Source organism: Humulus lupulus, chromosome 4 (genome assembly GCF_963169125.1).
Source record: "Humulus lupulus chromosome 4, drHumLupu1.1, whole genome shotgun sequence".
In the NCBI taxonomy this organism is placed as follows: Eukaryota; Viridiplantae; Streptophyta; class Magnoliopsida; order Rosales; family Cannabaceae; genus Humulus; species Humulus lupulus.
In genome coordinates, this window is record NC_084796.1 from 104,474,241 (window position 1) to 104,493,105 (window position 18,865).

Below are 18,865 nucleotides of genomic sequence, written 5' to 3' on the forward strand. Positions count from 1 at the left end.
CCTTACACGTCTTTTGAAAAAGACGTGTCGTGGAAAAATATCTTGCAAGAGCGTCTCCAAAAAATGAATTGGAGCTTGCCAAGATATTATACAAAAAAAATCTGGCCCGGATCATTGTCCTACATTTATCTCACGTGTGGAGGTAGAAGGTAGAATATTTGAAGGAGTGGAAGAATGCTCCAAAAAACTGGCTGAGAGGAGTGCCGCCAAGGCAGTGTGCAATGCCTTGACTTGATTTTTTACTATTCCATATATAATTAGTTTTTAAGTATACAAAACTTTATTAATGTTATTCGAACAAGTACAATTTTAAGTTGGTGCTACACCACTTTTAATAGTATGGTTATTATTAACTATATTTCAATATGTTTATAATGTTTGTACTATCCAGGTGGATGACAATCTCTATTGTAACTATTAGATCATTTTTAAAATATTAAATGCTATTTCTAACGGTACTGTAGTAGTTACTATTTACATATTTTGTTTCTTAATGATATTTACTTCTTAACCTCATTTGTTGGTTATCCGTGTGATCCTACTATTTCACCTTTTTAGAATGTATAATAGTTCCATGAAGCAATCATATTAATGGACCTAAAAAAATTAAAATAATATTAAGAGTTTTGTATTGAATTTTTTTTTTTGTGAAAAATTTCCACGTGTACATTGGACACTTCTTAAAATACATAAACGATGATTAAACAAAATTTTTTTGGGTTGTACTAGACACGATATGTGTACTTTTAAGGTGTACCAGTTGTGGGAAAGACACATAAATTGTAACATATTATAAAAGTATGACTTCTCCCATTTACATTGGTAGTGGCCCATTTATGTCTGTCGCCTACCCTAAAGTTGGGTGACGAGGTGGGGCCAACGACCCAAGATCACTGCGTATACGTATGGTGGGATCCACTGCCCCAGCACCTTATCTTCTTCCTCTTCTGATTGCTTCTTGCTTTGCCTCCGGTCTCACTCAAAATCACAATCCCAATCCCACTATAGAAAAATAAAATCATGGCCCTACCAAATCGGCTTAGCTCATTCAAGGGGCAACACCTCCTTCCTTCTCATTGGTCCTTGCAACAGGTTACAAATAAGATTGCATAAACTTCTAAATTATAGTTAAACATTTATATAATTGTTAATTTCAACAATAATACCATCATAGGAAAAAATAATTAGTGATTGAATATATAATTAAGCATAAATATTTAATAACTCTTTGGCAATAAATATATCGTTTAATTTATTGAAAATGTGACTAAAAATTATTTTTTATAAATTAGAATATATCAAAATTTTAGCCGTTATAAAATAATTTTTAATTATTAGTAGTGAATAATAAGGACCACAATAGAAAATAATTATTTTTATTAAAATTTGTTATGAATGTATCTAAAAATAAAATGTTAATTCAGATTGTCATGTCAATGAATGAGGACAAAATCTTTTAGTTTGGTGGTTCTTATATTTGGTGGGTCCACAGAATTCAATGTACAATGGACTGTCATGCCACCTAATTTACTATTGAAATTATTGGCAGAATAGTATGTGAACAGTACTTCCCATGCCGTGGCCTTACATTTTTAGGGTCCACTTAATTTAATGTGGCATGGCATAGACACATTTTACTATTGAAAGTATGGGTCAAATAGTATGTGAATAATACTTGGTGACTAATAAAAATTAGACTACACGAAATGAACACCTATATAATGGATGGTTGGTATAGTGCATTTATTGGTTAAAGATTTATGCATAAACCACCAAGAAGGCAACTTTTCCCCCTGAAATTAATTATGTCATCCGGAGAATGTGGTACTCCAAACAGTGCATGCCCGATGCATTGTGGGAGCCCGGGATTGTCAAGGATGAAGGCTTCATCAATCTCGACTAAATCCAAACGTGTTTCTGTTAAGTGTGTTAATTGTTCTAATTGCACTACTCTTAAGGATAAGTTGTATGAAGAGAGGAGGCCGAGGAATAAGGCCTATAGACTTTCTAAGGAAGCAAGAGACCTCCTGCTTGATTTGTCAGATTTGATCTACAAATTACCAAAGACAACCAATCTTGCAAATGAGCACATGAAAGGTATTGAAACGGTGGTCAATAATATGAACAATCAATTGAGTATGGCCGCATGTTTGAACTTGGACAATGTTGATTGATCCGACAACTATAACCAGACAATGAAGCCCACATCAACCCATTTTCACTATGTAAAGTATTTTTAATTTGTATTTGTTGGAGTCTTAACTCAGATAACCTTACTTGGTCTCTTAGGTTATTTAGTGTTTCAATATGTTGTGGTTGAATTAAAAATACCATGTAGTATGGATATTAAATGATTGTGTGTACTTGTACGAAAATGTCATTATGACAAACTTTGTGGTGATGTGGTTAGTTTCTAGATTTTAGTAAATGTTGACTATTTTACATTATAAAATATGTTGAATGGATTTATTGTTTTAATTATTGTAAGTCACAAGAAGCCACTAGTCGACAACACAAAGTTTACAAATTAAATCAAGTAACAACCAAAATTAGAGGATAAACATACATGACAAAATAAGGGTCAATTGTTTAATAAAATATTTTCATTAAAAACATATATTTCAGGTGGCCCAAAACATCAACTGGGCCTCGTTAAAAAAGGTGTACACTTTATTCAACATTAAATGTCCCAATAAATATGTCTACCTAATAACTTGCTTGGATAAAAACCTGTATCCCCCAACTTTAAAATTTAACCAACAGCACATTTTGTGTTCACAATTGAATAGAATATAACAAAATCTGGAGGATATGCCAAGTTCACCTTCAAAAGTTTCAATGCACGAATCTCCTTGAACAAGTTGAGCATAATCTTTATTTTATTCTCCTCAATCAAACTAAATTTATGTTGACACTATTTTAATTTGAGTATGTCTCCTATTTTATGTGGGAACCAAATAGGGGCTATAATTAAAGTAATAGAAACTGTCCATATTTTTTAACAGCAATTTCATGACTCAAAGTTTGTCACATGCACATATGTAACTTTCAAGGTTGTCATAAACAATCACTTAGTTTAGATGTCAAATTTTAATTTAGTTAAAAAAATCGTTTTATTATTAATTTAAATTATTTTTTATTTTCAAAGGACACTTGTCTTAAGTCTATTAATGGCCACATTCCCTCATCATTAGAAATTCTTCCAATATATTGACTAGCTCATTTTACTGGGCCTATTGTTTAATCTCCTCAATATCAATGGAAGGCCCAAATAAATCTTACACTTGAAAATGCATTGGCCTTTATTATTTACGTTCACATTTCCTTTAATTTGGGTATGTCTCCCATTTTCTATGGGAACCAAATAAGGAAAAATTATAATAATAGGAATTTTCTTCTATTTTGAAAATCTAGTTTCACATTTGTGCCATGTTTTTACACACCTTTGCAATATCAAGCTTTTCACCAATATCGACTGAGTTTACAGGTCAAATTGTATGTATAATGGGCTATGTAAAACATACAATAACTCTATTCATAATATATTTCCTAAAACTTGGTTTTTCTATCCCAGATTTAACTTAAATATGGACGAGGTAGGAAGTTTGCAAGAAACATCAAATTGGGAAAATATACTACAATCTTTGAGGATTGAGAAACTCGCAAATGATATTGAGAGGGAGGATGTCCAGGGAAAGGTCTTGGAGTCCCTTGAAGAGTGGGAGGATTTTTATTACACATACTCTTTGTGGGTAGGCTTCAGTGTCCGCAAAGCAGATGTACGGAAAAAAAATGGGAACATCACCATGAGAAAATGAGTATGTTCAAAAGAAGGTTTCCGCAAACACATGGAAATTGACAAGGCCGGTGGGAGCAAACGAAAAACATCTATTACTAGGACTGGTTGCCAAGCTAGTTTTCGAGTCGTAATGATGGGCGATGAGGGTCCGTGGATTTGCAAGGAATTCCAACCTCTGCACAACCATGACAAGGCAGCATTAGATGAGTTGCGATTTCTGAGATCAAACCGTTCCGTGTCAGAAACCCTAGTTGCTCAAGTGAGGTCAATGAACCAAGTTGGGATAAGAACTTCACACATCATCTCCCACTTGGCAATGCAGTCTGGTGGGTACGAAAGGATGCCTTGCCAGCTACGAGACGTTTACAACAAGGTCGCCCATGTCAAAAGAAAAGAGAAAAGATGTACAGATTCAGATGGTGCTTTGGGATATTTGGATTGTCTGTCAAAGAGGGATCCAAATTTCTTCATTCAATATCAATGTGACGTGGACAACAGATTGGGGAACCTATTCTGGGTGGACGGATATTCTCGACGGGATTTCGTCGCATTCGGTGAGGTTATTGGATTTGACACAACATATATGACAAACAAATATAATAAACCCCTGACAATTATTTTGGGCGTCAATCATCATTTCAAGACCTGCATAATTGGAATGGCACTACTTAACTCTGAGGATGAGCAAACTTACTTTTGGTTGCTTGACAAATTTATTGAATGCCACAATCATGTAACACCAAAGGTTGTGGTGACAGATGGAGATGGAGCTATCAAAAATGCTGTCTTGAAGTACTTCCCAAATGCAACTCATTGGTTGTGTGCATGGCACCTGTGTACCAACGCTTTAAAAATTTCAAGAGACCCCCGATTCTTACAAGAATTTCAAGATGTCATGTACAACTATTATACAATAGAGGAATTCATGCAAAAATAGGGGGAATTAATACACAATTTTGACCTCCATTCTAGCCAATGGTGCACCAACACTTATCACAGTCGTCGTTCATGGGCAGAGACATACCTAAGAGGGAAATTTGTCGCCGGAATGCGGACCAACCAAAGATGTGAGTCCATGAATTCAAGTATTAAAAAAATCCTACATGCAAGTTATAGTCTCCGTGAATTCGTTACCTCGATTGACGTTGCTATGACAAAGTTGAGGCACGTCGAGAGAGAAGATGATTACAATAGTCGACACAGTAGTCCTCCAATACCAGGTCCCAAAAATGCTCTTAAGACGTACCATGAGTAGTGTGCCAAATTATACACTAGAAATATGTACTATAAAGTGGCTGATCAAATCAAAGCGGAACATGCGTACTTTGTCAACAATTGTGAAGACAATGGTGAATCATTCTCCTACAGTTTGTCAAAGTTCCAACACGAGCATAGAGTGTACAACGTTCATTACCACCCACAAGAGGAGACATTCACCTGTCACTGCTTGCTTTTTGAGAAAGACGGCTATCCGTGTAGACATATTTGGGCCGTAATGAAATACCGTCATATGAAGATAGTACCACAGTCTCTCCTGCTGAAACAGTGGAGTAAGAATGCAAAAGTAGACCTCCCCCTCGAACTAAAGCAACACTCCATAGAAAAGCAACCGTTATTTGAAATGGCTAGGCATGCATCCCTCGCTTTGGATACAAACTTGTTGAGCTATTACACTTCCAAGTCTGAGCAATCTTACACCAAAGAGAAACAAGAAGTGGAAACACTAACTGCAATGTTCAAGGATGCAGTTCCATTGGAATCAAACACCGGTGACAACGACTCGGGACGATATCAAACCTATCAAGAAAATGAAAACATTACCAGGGACCCAACACCTTGTAGAACTAAAGGATCTGCCTATGCAAGAAACAATAGGGACAATGTTACAATAGATATGTCGGATGGAGCCGTTAAAACTAAAAGGAAGTGTTCGAACTGTTATTCTGCAGACCACAATCGAAGAACATGCCCTTAGCTGGTCGGTCTACCGCTTCCTCATAGTCAACAACCCTCACCAAGTAAGAGAGCTTAGCATTCGGTTAAATACGACGAATCTAGATGACCACCGAACTTTATGACAGAATGATACTGCAAATTGACTAAGTGTCTATTTTCGTAGGCTTTCTACCCTACTTAACAATTAAAGTATTTTGTAATGGTTTAGGTGGCTGAATTAGTATAACAATTGCATTAATGTAAGTGAATTCAAATTGTAGCTAAATAGTAGATTTGTTTCAATGGTAAAAAATTATTGATTATGGCAGTTCAATCATATTTGTAATGTTTTAGAAAGGTAGATTAATGATAATCAAATGACCAATCCTATATATACGTTCCTTTTTTAGTGACGCTTCACTCTAATTGATAAAATTAGATAACAAATTGAATGTAATCGTTTCTTTTCTTTCTCTTCATTATATACCATGCGTATCACTATTATTGAAATTTCATTAATTTTACATTAAAGAGTAAATTAGTAAAAATATTCATCTTCACAATTAAAATGAAGGATTACAAAATATGACATAATTACACTTACTTAATCATATCGTGTAGATTTGAGCCTATTATCTATACTTGCGAGATTTTAATAGTAAGTAACTTTGTTACCTTTTTTAATTGATTGCTTAAAGTATATATGCTTCTCACCAAAATCATTAAAACCATGTTTAAAGCATAATATTAATATGAATTAGGTAATTAATTAGGATAAAAAAACAAAAACAAAAAATCATTGTTAATGCAACTCACCAAACTTGTTTATTACTATTACAAATTTACCAATATTATTCTATTAAGTAAACTAATAATATTGTTATCTTTATCGTTAATTAGGATTAAAAAAAAAGTGTTAATTAGTTTTGATTTTAGCAGTCCTCATTGTTTTACTAACTTTTCACTACAATATTCAATACTACGTCTTCTGATATATTAATTGATCACTACTTTGTCTGCTGGTAACATAACAAAAGGGGAAGATATATTAAATAAAACATCTTCATTACAAAAATTTATCTTACGTGCCCTATTCATAACTTTGGGCCTAATAAAAAAAAATCTCAATTTTAAAGTTTATTTCACTGTAATAGACCTTTTCGTTTGGGCTGTGCTCATGGACTCGGACTGGCCCATCTACCTGTGTTAAACAGTATGTGTTGCGAAATCATAAACAATGTGCAAAATAGTAAGAACAATGTACTAAATGTACAGTCAATGTAAAAAAACAACAAATATGTTATGAAGCTACAAATTACCAAAAGACCAAAAGTTCAAGAAGTACAATTACCAGAAAACCACCCCCAACGTGTAACTATTCACATTAAATATTATAAAACCAGTTATCTCCGGTGGCTTGCACAGTTGCATTAAATGTGCGATGGGACAAACTACACTATTTAGCCTCACTTTTTATCAGAAATAGTGTTACAATGTCAGTTCAATAGTAGTACAAATTGGGGCCCCCTTTGACTATTTTCTGACTGAACCGTTCCGTGAACGGAATATAATCCAAGGCCATATATATATATAGGACAATTCTCCTATATGGGCTTCACTTTAAGCCCTACCGGTGGTGCTCTCAGTATTTCTCGGCCTTTGAACAGTTTTCGGCACAATTTTTTTTATGACCGTGTATATTGTAGCTATTTAGAGCATCCTGCAAATTTTCAGAATATTCCGAATAGTTTACAGTACCGAAAACTAGGTTCAAACATGTTGTTTTCCGCATGCAACAACATGTTTGAAATTAGTTTTCGGTATGTAAACTAGTCGAAATTTTCTGAAAATTTGCAGGATGCTCTAAATAGCTACAATATACACGGTCATAAAAAATATCGCGCCGAAAACTGTCCACGGGTCGAGAACACTGAGAGCCTCACCGGTAGGGCTTAAACTGAAGCCCCTATAGGTTCCCCTCTATAGGGGCTTCACTTTAAGCCCTACCGGTGAGGCTCTCAGTGTTCTCGACCCGTGGACAGTTTTCGGCTCGATATTTTTTTTGACCGTGTATATTGTAGCTATCTAGAGCATCCTGCAAATTTTTCAAAAAATTATGAATAGTTTACATTACCGAAAACTAGGTTCAAACATGTTGTTGCACGCATGACTAATTTTTTTTATGTGCATGGAAAGCAACATGTTTGAACCTAGTTTTCGGTACTGTAAACTATTCGGAATTTTCTAAAAGTTTGCAGGATGCTCTAAATAGCTACAATATATATGGTCATAAAAAAACGCGTTGAAAACTGTTCTCAGGTCGAGAAACTATTGTAAATTGTCTTGATCTTATATATTTATGTTTATGCGTTATGTGTGATCGTTTATACCCTATCAAATTATTTTAAAATTGAATAATGCATATTTGTTCTTTCTAAGAGTCAATAATATTAAATGTAAATTGTTATTGCATTTAACATAGCATATTTTTTTACTGAAAATTATGTAATAAATGTAATACACTTCAATATATTTACTTTACATGAATATTGACTAATGAATTTTTTTTTTTCATAATACCTTTATGTATTGTAGGAATAATTTTAAAGAAATATTTTTTTTATTAATTTTTATGTTTATTACTTTTTTTTTTAATTATTAAAATTATAATTGAAATTTTAAATATAATTGCATACTATAGTTAGTGAATTATTTTATTCTTTTTTAAAGTATATATATATTTATAGGGAAATTCTATAATAAGAGTACTAGTTTAGCCCCTACACGTGGGGGTATCTCTTTTTTTAAACATAGAGAAATTATGACCCAATTTTTTTTAAATGACGTTGTACATTGTAGTTATAGTAGGTATCTCATCAATTTTTAGGAAATTCTAAATAATTTACGATGCCCAATACAGAGTTTAAACAATCAATTGCACGCATACTTTTTTTTTATATACGCGTGCAACTAACCATTTTGAACTCTTATTTTCGACATTGTAAAATATTCAAAATCTTTTGAATGCTAGTGTAATACCTACTATAACTACATTATACACCGTCATACCGATTGTTGACCCTCGATTTGGCCAACGACACGGAGTCAAATATACGACAGAGAATGAGACGACAATTAAGAGTTTAATCTAATGGAAAATACGAAAACACCAACGATTTATAGTGGTTCGGCTCCAAAGAATGGTAATGACCTACGTCCACCTAGTGCTATTATTAATATTGAATCTCAAAGCCGTGATCAAAGAACTAGGGTTCTTGAGTTTCATAAACCTTGGGAGAATTCCAATAAAATGATGGATAATCACACTATAGCTTCCTCTCTCAATACTCAGAAAAAGATTTAGTGATCAAAAAGTCCCTTCCTTGAGCTATTTCATGTATATTTATAGGCTCAAGGGGGGTTACATGGGCCATTGGGCCTTAACTTTCCTTAATAAATGCATATCAAGGTAATAAAAAGGAAATAATCAATGTAGTTAATACAAGATTATGACTGTTAAAGGAAATAAACTGAATCATATGACCAGCCTGATCGTATCTAATAGCTAAGCTTTGATAAAGCATCGAGGAGCTGGTCGACAGACGAACAGCACCTCTTCTTAATGACGCTGACACGTGTTACCCTCGTGTACAAAATTCCTGCCATGTCATCCGCAGCCATTTTGGGTAAACATTTGCCCCCAAGTTTATTTTACTGCGACCAGCATAAAGTAAACTTAGGAAACTAACTCTTCGCTTACCCCACCAAATATGTCAGAGCCGCCTGTGCTTTCTTGTAAAAAGTGATCAATCATGTCCAATCAAGTCTTTTCCATTTCCCAAAAACTTGTCTGACGGTTATTACACTTCCCCATACTTTGAAAAAAGTAATTAATGATTACTTCTTTTATCATGTCGCAGTCACTATAATACCTCAAATCCACATTTTCAGTTTTTACTTTTCACTCGCCATCTCCTTTTCAAGAACTCCAAAGAACTTCGGCCTTTAGAGCCTAGAAATCCCAGGAACTTTCATCGCTGATCCAAGGAACTTCCATTCGGACGCTCAAAGCTTTCGTGTTCAAACTCCACCTTTCATCTAAGTAAGTTTCACGAACCCCTTAGATGTTTGAGTTGCCATGCAAAATTGTTTTGTATTTGAGTTCTTTGCTGTTGTTGACCGAAACTGTCTTGGGGTAAATCAGCATGTTGATCGATGCTGGATAGGGTAGTGAAACAATGTTTCATAGGACTTAGGAGTCAGTTTGATAGTTGAGATTGTAGATTTAGGGGCGTAAAATCGAAGTAAAATATTTATTTTTTAGCTAGTTTAAAAACTGGGTTTTTTCCGCCCTTTCGGAGTAGAAAAAGCTTTTTCTGAAAAAAAATTTACTTCCACTTTTTAATCCATTTCTCAAACTATTTGTATAAAACTTAGTGTTTTTGTTAGAATGTTGCTGGCCGTATAAAAGCTTAACTTTTATACGCGATAAATGTTATTCCAACTCTCAACACATATTTTTAGGCTTTACGTTCTCATGTCCCCCTTTCTCTATTCGCAGCTTTTCATGCAAGATCCGTGGGGAGGTGAGAGGCCTATCGATGATGACTTCCTAGCCCAATTGCTTGAGGACGAGGAGCAACCGTCACTGTTGATACCAGAAATTCCTTTTTCTCGAGCTACCCCAAACATTTCATCATCCCCGCACCAAAATATGGGTCGTGTTAAGTCTAAAGCCCAGAAAAAGAAACCTTCCAACCCTTCAAATCAGCCTGCTCCTCAGGCTGAAATTCCCTTGGCCAGCGGTCGAGAAAGAAATATCCCCGACCCCAGCATTCAAACTCGTGCTCAACTTCGAAACGCCATTCAACCAGATGTTGAATGGTACATCGCCCCTCCTAGCCGAGTAACGATTAGGATGATTGACAATTACATTAAAAAATACGGACTTCCTGGGGTGACCCTAGTCCAACCCACTAGAGACCAAAGGGTGAATCTGCCTGGAGGCGCATACAGTGCCTGGTTGAGGTATCACATCGAGGCAGGAGCAATCCTGCCTCTTCATCCTTTCTTCCAGGGAGTGGCCAATTATTTCGGGGTCGCTCCTTTTCAAATAACCCCTAACGGATATAGAATGCTTTCTGCAATCTATATCCTCTATAGCCATAAGAAATGGCCTGTCCCCACGCCACATGAGGTCAACTACTTGTTCGACCTAAAATCCAACCCAAACCAGGAAAACATGGGGTTCTTCCATTTCTGCCACCAGGAAATAGGTCGCACTTTCCTGACTAACACTACTTTTATCTCGAATGTGGGGAAATACCATCTGGAGTACTTTCTAACTACTGACATGGTCGCGAACAACTTGGCCTTCACACAAGGAGGTAAAGTCTTTGCACCCCTGGTCGTTTATTTTTCTTTAATTTTTACTGCATTTCCCTTAGATTTTTAGCGCCTTTCAGGCCCATGGTTGCGACCAGACCCTACTCCAGACATGGAGGTTTGATCAGCCCTCCTGCCCAGCCTGACTAACGTAGAGAAGAGCGTTATGCATCTGGTCACAGAGGCTAACCTGAGGCTGGTCGAGCTTTTGGCACCTCACAAGGATGTGAGGGAGTCAACAGCGGGAAGTGCCACTGGCAAGGAGATTCCCGAGCAGCACCCAGATGTGTCACAACCTCAAAGGAGGAGGACAACTGGAGTGACAATCAGGGAACCCTCCAGCACCCCGCGAGCTGCTGCTCCCCCCGCCCCACTGGGAAAGGGAAAAAAGAAAGCTACCGAACCTCTCAAGCCTCTCGATGAATCTTCGGATGAGAACGGTACTGATCTCTCTCTCTTAGATAGTTTGCCAATTCCCTATCACTTGTTTGGTGGGGAAGGCAATTTTAAGTACGCTCCCAATTTAGATTCAGACTTCTTCATGCCAGAGAGTGAGTGTAACACTAGTAGAGTATATAATGTAGCGACCAGTAATGATAGCTCGGGTATTTTACTTACGATTTTCTTTGTTTCTTTTCCTGACATAACATACTCAGTCGCTTGTACTATCTCACTGTTCATGTATTTGCTTTCTTGTAGACATGGAATCCGAAAATGTGTTTGATATGTACTGTGCTCCCGAGGCTCCTGAGCTCCTGCGAGCAAGAAGAAAGCGAGCAGGCGGCATCACGGCGAAAGCAGTAAAGTACCTCTGGCCAAGAAAACTCGTACTGCAGACCCTCCAGTAGATGTACCTTCAACAAATGCAACACCACCTCCTTCTCCCCTCGAGCAGCAAACTCTGCCTGCTCCAGTCGGGTCAAAACCTTCCCCGCCGGCTCCAGCTGACCAGACTCAGCAGGCTACCCCTGCTTCCACAGGGGGTGACATATCGAGTCGTGCCCTAAGATCAGCCAAGGACAGGATGGCAAAAATTTTGAGGCACGAACGTTTCTGAGAAGCGATGGCAGGGACAGGGACGATGGAAGTCGACCAGATCTTAACCCGTGCTCTGAACTAGCTCGCAAGTTGAAGTTGTCTTTTTTCTATGGAGACTAAATCCTTTTATTTATTATAGTTAATTTAACTTTTGTGCTAATCGCAGGCAATGCTAACCGTGACTGCTGGCCGTCTCTGCTCGGGAGCCATCACCGAACAGTCCAAGGCTTCCGAGCAATGGCACGCTAAAGAACTCAAAGCTGCCAAGGAAAAATATGTTGAACAACTTTAGGCGGCTCAGAAGACAAATGCAGCACTGCTCGAGGAGAAGAACAAGCTGGCTGAGGAGTTAAGGGAGAAGCAGACTACTCTGTACAAGGCCATCGAGTTAAGAGATCAGTTCAAGGAGACTAACTGCATCAACTACCGCGAGGCTAAAAAGCTCGAGCAGGACCTAATTGCGAGCAGACAGGAGACTACAACGCTGGAAGGTTGGATCGAGGAACTTGAAAAATCCAATGCCAGCAATTTGGAGAGGTACAAGAATTCCAAGGTTAAGTGTTTCTATGACTTCTGGAAACACAACCAGGAGGCCAACATCAGTTATCTTCCCGAGCGCACGAGGCATGCTGAGATAGCCCGCTGCGTTGCTTGCCTGGCGAAAGAAGAGGGAGCAAAGATACCTACCTCGCCTGAAATCTCTTTGGCCACTGGCGTGGAAGGGGTGGACAATGAAGCTACAATTGTCGTCGACCAGGACACCCCTCAAGATCCTCCTGCCTCGTAGTCTGCTATTTTTCTTTTATTCTTTTATCTTTTAAATACCCAACCTTCAGGTTGTGATGTAGAGACTATTTTTTTATTGCTGCGCGGGCAGCTACTTTTTCCTTTTATCAAACAATTACATCCGAGCAGTAACTGCTCGCGGTGTAAAAGGTTTCCTTAAGATATTATAATATTTTCATTTTATTATAACATCTGTTCGAATGACCGAACTTAGCATAGTACTTTGGTTTGATTTAACAAACTATAAAATTTTGAAAAATACTCTAAGTACCCTAGCATTCTTTCACTTATTTTGCTCATGTGTTTACATACCTTTCGATATGCCTTGCTTACTAGATTCCTTATATGCCCCCCAAGAGATTGAGGAGCTTTAGGTCCTTAGTCACTTTCCTTGACCCAAACATGTTCGAACATTACTGCTCGGAGCAAATAATTAAAATGATAATACAACAAAACAACACACGTAATGAGCAAATACTTGTAATAAATACAATAATTGGCAAGAATGACTGGCTGCGCACAGTCCCTTATATTTCTCGTAATAAATGGACAAAACGTGTCTGTACGAGTGATCAATAAGATCTTACACTTATAAGCGATTAGTCATATAAAATGACCAACCCTTCTTCATAACTTGTAAAAAGTAAAATTAATACAAGCCAATTCTTTAAGAAAAATTGTTTATTGATAGTACTTGCGCAGGTGTTCTCCATTCCAATAGCGAGGAATGAGATCTCCATTGAAGCGAGCAAGTTTGGAGGTGCCTGGATGGAGGACTTCTTCAATCTGGTATGGTCCTTCCCAATTAGGTCTGAGTACTCCAGTAGCCTGGTCGCGGGTATTTAGGAAAACTCTTTGAAGTACCAAGTCTTCGACGTTGAACTTTCTTTCACGTACTTTAGAGTTGAAATACAGGGCGACTTTTTGCTGGTACGCAGCTACTCGAAGTTGGGCTTGTTCATGTTTCTCATCGATCAAGTTCAAGGATTCCATCAATAGTTGGCTGTTAGAGCCTTGATCGTACGTTATCATGTGATACGAGGGTGGGTCTAACTCAACAGGCAACATAGCCTCATACCCATAAGCCAAAGAGAATGGAGTATGGCCTGTTGCTGTTCGGTGGGAAGTTCTGTACAACCAAAGGACTTCAGGCAATTGCTCTGGCCATGCACCCTTAGCTTCTTCCAGTCTTTTCTTCAGGGTATCCTTTAGCGTTTTATTGACTGCTTCGACTTGTCCATTTGCTTAGGGATTAGCAACTGAAGAAAATCTCTTGATAATCCCATGTCATTCGCAAAAGTCCGTGAATAAATCACTATCAAACTTTATGTCGTTATCTGAGACGATTTTCCTTGGCGATCCATAGCGACAAATGATGTTTTTGACCACATAATCCAGCACCTTCTTGGTCGTTATGGTTGTGAGTGGCTCAGCTTCGGCCCATTTAGTGAAATAATCGATGGCAACCATAGCATACTTGACGTCACTCTTTCCTGTGGGTAAAGATCTGATTAAATCTATACCCCACACTGCAAATGGCCACGAACTTTGCATCTGTTTCAGTTCATTAGGGGTTGCTCGCGGGATTTTTGAGAACCTCTGGCACTTGTCACACCTCCGTACGAATTCCATCGAGTCTTCATTCATTGTTTGCCAGAAATACCCTTGCCTCTGGATCTTTTTTGACAAACTTTGCCCCCCAACGTGGTCTCCGCAGAAGCCTTCGTGTACCTCTTTCATCAATTCTTTGGCTTTCTCTTTCGAAACACATCTGAGGAGTGGCATTGAGTATCCCCTTTGGTACAAGATTCCATCGACCAGGATATACCTAGCACTATCGTTGAAGGGTCCTGGCTTTGTTTCTGTCCGTTGGTAACACACCTTGCATCAGATACTCTACATATGGTGCCATCCATGTATCTACCATTTGGATCACCAAAGTGGTCTCCTCTGCTTGGATGCTTGGCACAGATAACTGTTTAACTGGCACTATGTTCAGACTATCAGCATCCTTCGCACTTGCTAGTTTGGCCAAAGCATCTGCGTTTGAATTCGTGTCGCGAGGTACCTGCTGAAGGGTGTACTTGTCAAACTGTGCTAATAGATCCTTTGTTTTGTTTAAATAGGCAACCATCTTTAAACCTCGGGCTTGGTACTCTCCCATGACTTGATTTACCACAAGCTGAGAGTCATTGTAGATGTCAAGTATCTTTATAATCATGTCCCTGGCCAATCGTAACCCAGTGAGCAACGCATCATACTCAGCCTCGTTGTTTGAAGCAGTGAAGTCAAACCTGATTGCACAGTGAAATCGATGCCCTTCAGGCATAATCAGGATCACTCCCACGCCGGCATTATGCTCATTGGAAGAGCTGTCTGTAAATAACTTCCAAGAGAGATGTTGGTTTTGAGACACAGGCTCTTCAGGCTCTTCGGTCTGCTCGCTATCTATGAGTCCAGTGAACTCTATAATGAAGTCAGCCAGGGCTTGCCCTTTTATCGCTGCTCGTGGCAAGTAAGAGATATCGAATTGCCCAAGTTCGACTGCCCATTTCAACAATCTTCTCGCAGCCTTTAGCATTTGCAGAACTTGCCGTAGAGGTTGGTCGGTCAAAACTGTGATTGGGTGAGCTTGAAAGTAAGGCCGCAGCTTCCCCGAGGCCAAAATTAAGAAATAGGCTAATTTTCTGCTCCAATTAGCCTCTTGCTTACATAATAAACAGCCTTTTACACGCCTTCTTCTTCCCTTACAAAGATAGCACTAGCAGCATATTCCGTAATCACCAAGTAGACAAACAAAGTCTCCTCATCGACTGGCTTTGATAGGATGGGTGGTTGCACCATGTGAGTCTTTAATGCTTGGAATGCCTGCTCGCACTCCTCCGTCCACTCAAATTTTTTGTTGCCTCTAAGTAAATTAAAAAATGGAACGCACTTGTCCGTTGATTTTGAAATAAATCTACTGAGAGCGGCAATCCTTCCGGTCAAACTTTGAACATCCTTAATCTTTGCTGGCAATTTCATATCGATCAGGGCTTTGATTTTCTCAGGATTGGCTTCAATTCCTCTCAAGTTAACTATAAATCCCAAGAACTTCCCTAATCCTACTCCGAAGGAGCATTTGAGGGGATTCAACTTCATTTGATATTTGTTCAATACGTTGAAGCACTCCTGGAAATCCTCTATATGCCATTCTACCTTCTTTGACTTAACCATCATGTCGTCAACGTATACCTTCATGTTTGTCCCGATCAGCTCCTTAAACATGTGGTTGACTAGTCGCTGGTAAGTCGCACCAGCGTTTTTCAAACCGAAGGGCATTACTTTGTAACAGTAAAGCCCTGTATTAGTCCGAAAGCTAGTGTGATCCTCATCAGGAGGATGCATACTAATCTGATTATACCCGGAGTATGCATCCATGAATGAGAGAATCTCGTGCCCTGCAGTGGCATCGACCAGTTGGTCGATTCTTGGAAGTGGGAAACAATCTTTGGGGTAGGCTTTATTAAGGTCTGTGAAATCCATGCATGTTCGCCATTTTCCATTCAGCTTGGGAACTAGTACGGGATTAGAAACCCATGATGGATAAAACGCCACCCTGATGAACTCATTCTCCTTTAGCTTCTCAACTTCTTCTTTTAAGGCCTTTGATCTATCTTTGTCGAGCAGCCTTCTTTTTTGTTGCACCGGTGGAAAACTCTTGTCAATGTTCAGGACATGGCTGATGACTGCAGGGTCTATCCCAACCATATCTTTTTGCGACCAGGCGAAGACTTCCTGGTTCCTCCTCAAAAACTCCACCAGTTCTTGTTTTGTTGTTGTCTCTAAGTTTTTACCAACTTTCACAACCCTGGTCAGATTTTCTTCATTGAGTTGGACCTCTTCAAGGTCCTCAATGGGTCCTACTTCTTCCTCGAAATCCCCAAAGCGAGGATCCAAGTCTCTATCCTAACTTTGGGCAACTCCCTATTTGGTGACATTATCACCTGACTGAGCCTGAGCATCAATTGCCATTTGCAACTCTTTTCCGCGAACATCTCTCGGCACACCTTTCTTTGCCTTGGTAATCGAGGCGTTGTAGCACTCCCTTGCTTCTCGCTGATTTCCCAATACGCATCCTACCCCTACGTTTGTTGGGAATTTCATGGCAAGGTGCCATATTGAAGTTACGGCCCGTAGGTCGACCAGAATTGGTCTCCCAATTACAGCATTGTATGCCGAAGGACAATCAACTACTATGAAAGTAGTGAGTAATGTCCTGTTAGCAGGTGCAGTACCTGCTGTAACTGGAAGCCTAATTGACCCAGTTGGGGCGAGCCCTTTGTTGGAAAAACCATAGATGGTTTGGTTGCATGGCTCCAGGTCCTTGACGGACAGCTTCATTCTCTCCAGTGAAGACTTGTATAGGATATTGATCGAACTTCCTGTGTCGACCAACACCCTCTTCACCATCATGTTGGCAATTTGTACGTCTACGACTAGCAGATCGGAGTGTGGGAATCGTACGTGCTGGGCATCGTCTTCAAAGAAGGTTATCAACTCCTCCTCTGTTCGAGCCTTTTTTGGTGCTCGATCCTCCACACTCATCATCTCGATGTCCTGGTCATGGCGTAGGGTTCGAGCGTATCGTTCCCTTGCCTTCCCACTTTCCCCTACAAAATGTGGGCCTCCGCAGATGGTGAGTAAAGTGCCTGCCACAGGAGCTGGCTGTAGGGGTGGTAAGCGTTAGCGTGCAGGCACCTGCTCGTTGCCACCTTGAGCCTCTTGCTGAGACCCTCCTGTGGCTCGCACATATCTCCTTAGATGTCCCTACCTAATCAGGAACTCAATCTCATCTTTCAACTGGTTACATTCATTGGTGTCGTGCCCGTAGGTGTTGTGAAAACGACAGAACTTTGCCGTATCTCTCTTAGAGATATACGTGCGGGTCATTTGTAAGGCATGCTTGAGCTGGTCACCAGGTAGACTTCTGCTCGGCTTTCGACAAGTGTCGTGTAGTTGGTGAATCTCGGCTCGTATCGATTGCCTTTGGGGCGTTTATTCTCAGAAGCTAAGGGTTCATTGTTCGCCCGTTTTCCACCATTCCTACCATTGCCATTCTCGTTATCCTTGCCGTTGCCATTGGGCTTTTCTGACCCGTTGGCAGCCTTGGAGGGTTCTTCCTTAGGCCCCTTGTCTTTTGATGGCGATATCCCCTCATTGGCAATCGCGTCCTTGAGCTTGATATGTCGATCAGCCCGATCCAAAAATTCCTGGGTACTTCTTACCCCATTCTTTCTGAGGCTACTCCAGAGGGGTGAATGACGCTTAACCCAAGCAGTTAGAGCCATCATCTTACCTTCATCACCCACTGTCTTGGCTCCAGCTGCTGCTCGCATGAAGCATTGGAAATATTCTTTTAAGGGCTCTCCCTCCTTCTGGCGTATCTCGACCAGCTGATTGGCCTCTGTGGGGTGTACGCGACCCGCGTAGAATTGTCCATAAAATTCCTTTACGAACATCTCCCAAGACACTATACTAGTAGGAGGGAACTTAAAGAACCACTCCTGGGCGGTGTCAGATAGTGTCGCTGGGAAGATCCGGCAGCGGGCATCTTCCGACACTTTTTGTATATCCATTTGTATCTCAAACTTATTAACATGAGATACTGAGTCTCCATACCCATCATAGTTCGGCAGTGTTGGCATCTTGAATTTACTGGGGGTTTCAGCCGCAGCAATCCTTTGTACAAAGGGAGTGCCCCTCCTCCTATCGTACTATATATGGGACGTTTGTCCCCCAACCAGCTATTGTACTGCCTGGTTCAGAGCATTAATTTGAGCCTGAACCACTTCTGGGACTGCTGGGGCAACCGGTGCTGGGGGAGCGTACTCGGCGTTCCTCTCGTGGCGGTCGTTAAGTACGTCCCTTAAATCATCGTCC

At 39.6% G+C, this 18,865-nt stretch overlaps 2 protein-coding genes across 2 annotated transcripts; both read left to right on the forward strand.

Moving 5' to 3' along the window:
• The first annotated feature begins 3,848 nt into the window (after nucleotides 1–3,848).
• Nucleotides 3,849–4,736, forward strand: LOC133832451 (protein FAR-RED IMPAIRED RESPONSE 1-like). The gene has a single exon (XM_062262792.1). It carries the CDS (start codon nucleotides 3,849–3,851, stop codon nucleotides 4,734–4,736), a length of 888 nt encoding a protein of 295 aa, XP_062118776.1.
• Nucleotides 4,737–5,078: 342 nt separating this feature from the next.
• Nucleotides 5,079–5,774, forward strand: LOC133832452 (protein FAR1-RELATED SEQUENCE 9-like). The gene has a single exon (XM_062262793.1). The coding sequence runs from the start codon at nucleotides 5,079–5,081 to the stop codon at nucleotides 5,772–5,774; it is 696 nt and encodes a 231-aa protein (XP_062118777.1).
• The last annotated feature ends 13,091 nt before the right edge of the window (nucleotides 5,775–18,865 follow it).

Coding starts and splice junctions, on each gene's coding strand:
- LOC133832451 (XM_062262792.1), top strand. CDS start 3,849: ATGGAAATTGACAAGGCCGGTGGGAGCAAACGAAAAACATCTATTACT.
- LOC133832452 (XM_062262793.1), top strand. CDS start 5,079: ATGTACTATAAAGTGGCTGATCAAATCAAAGCGGAACATGCGTACTTT.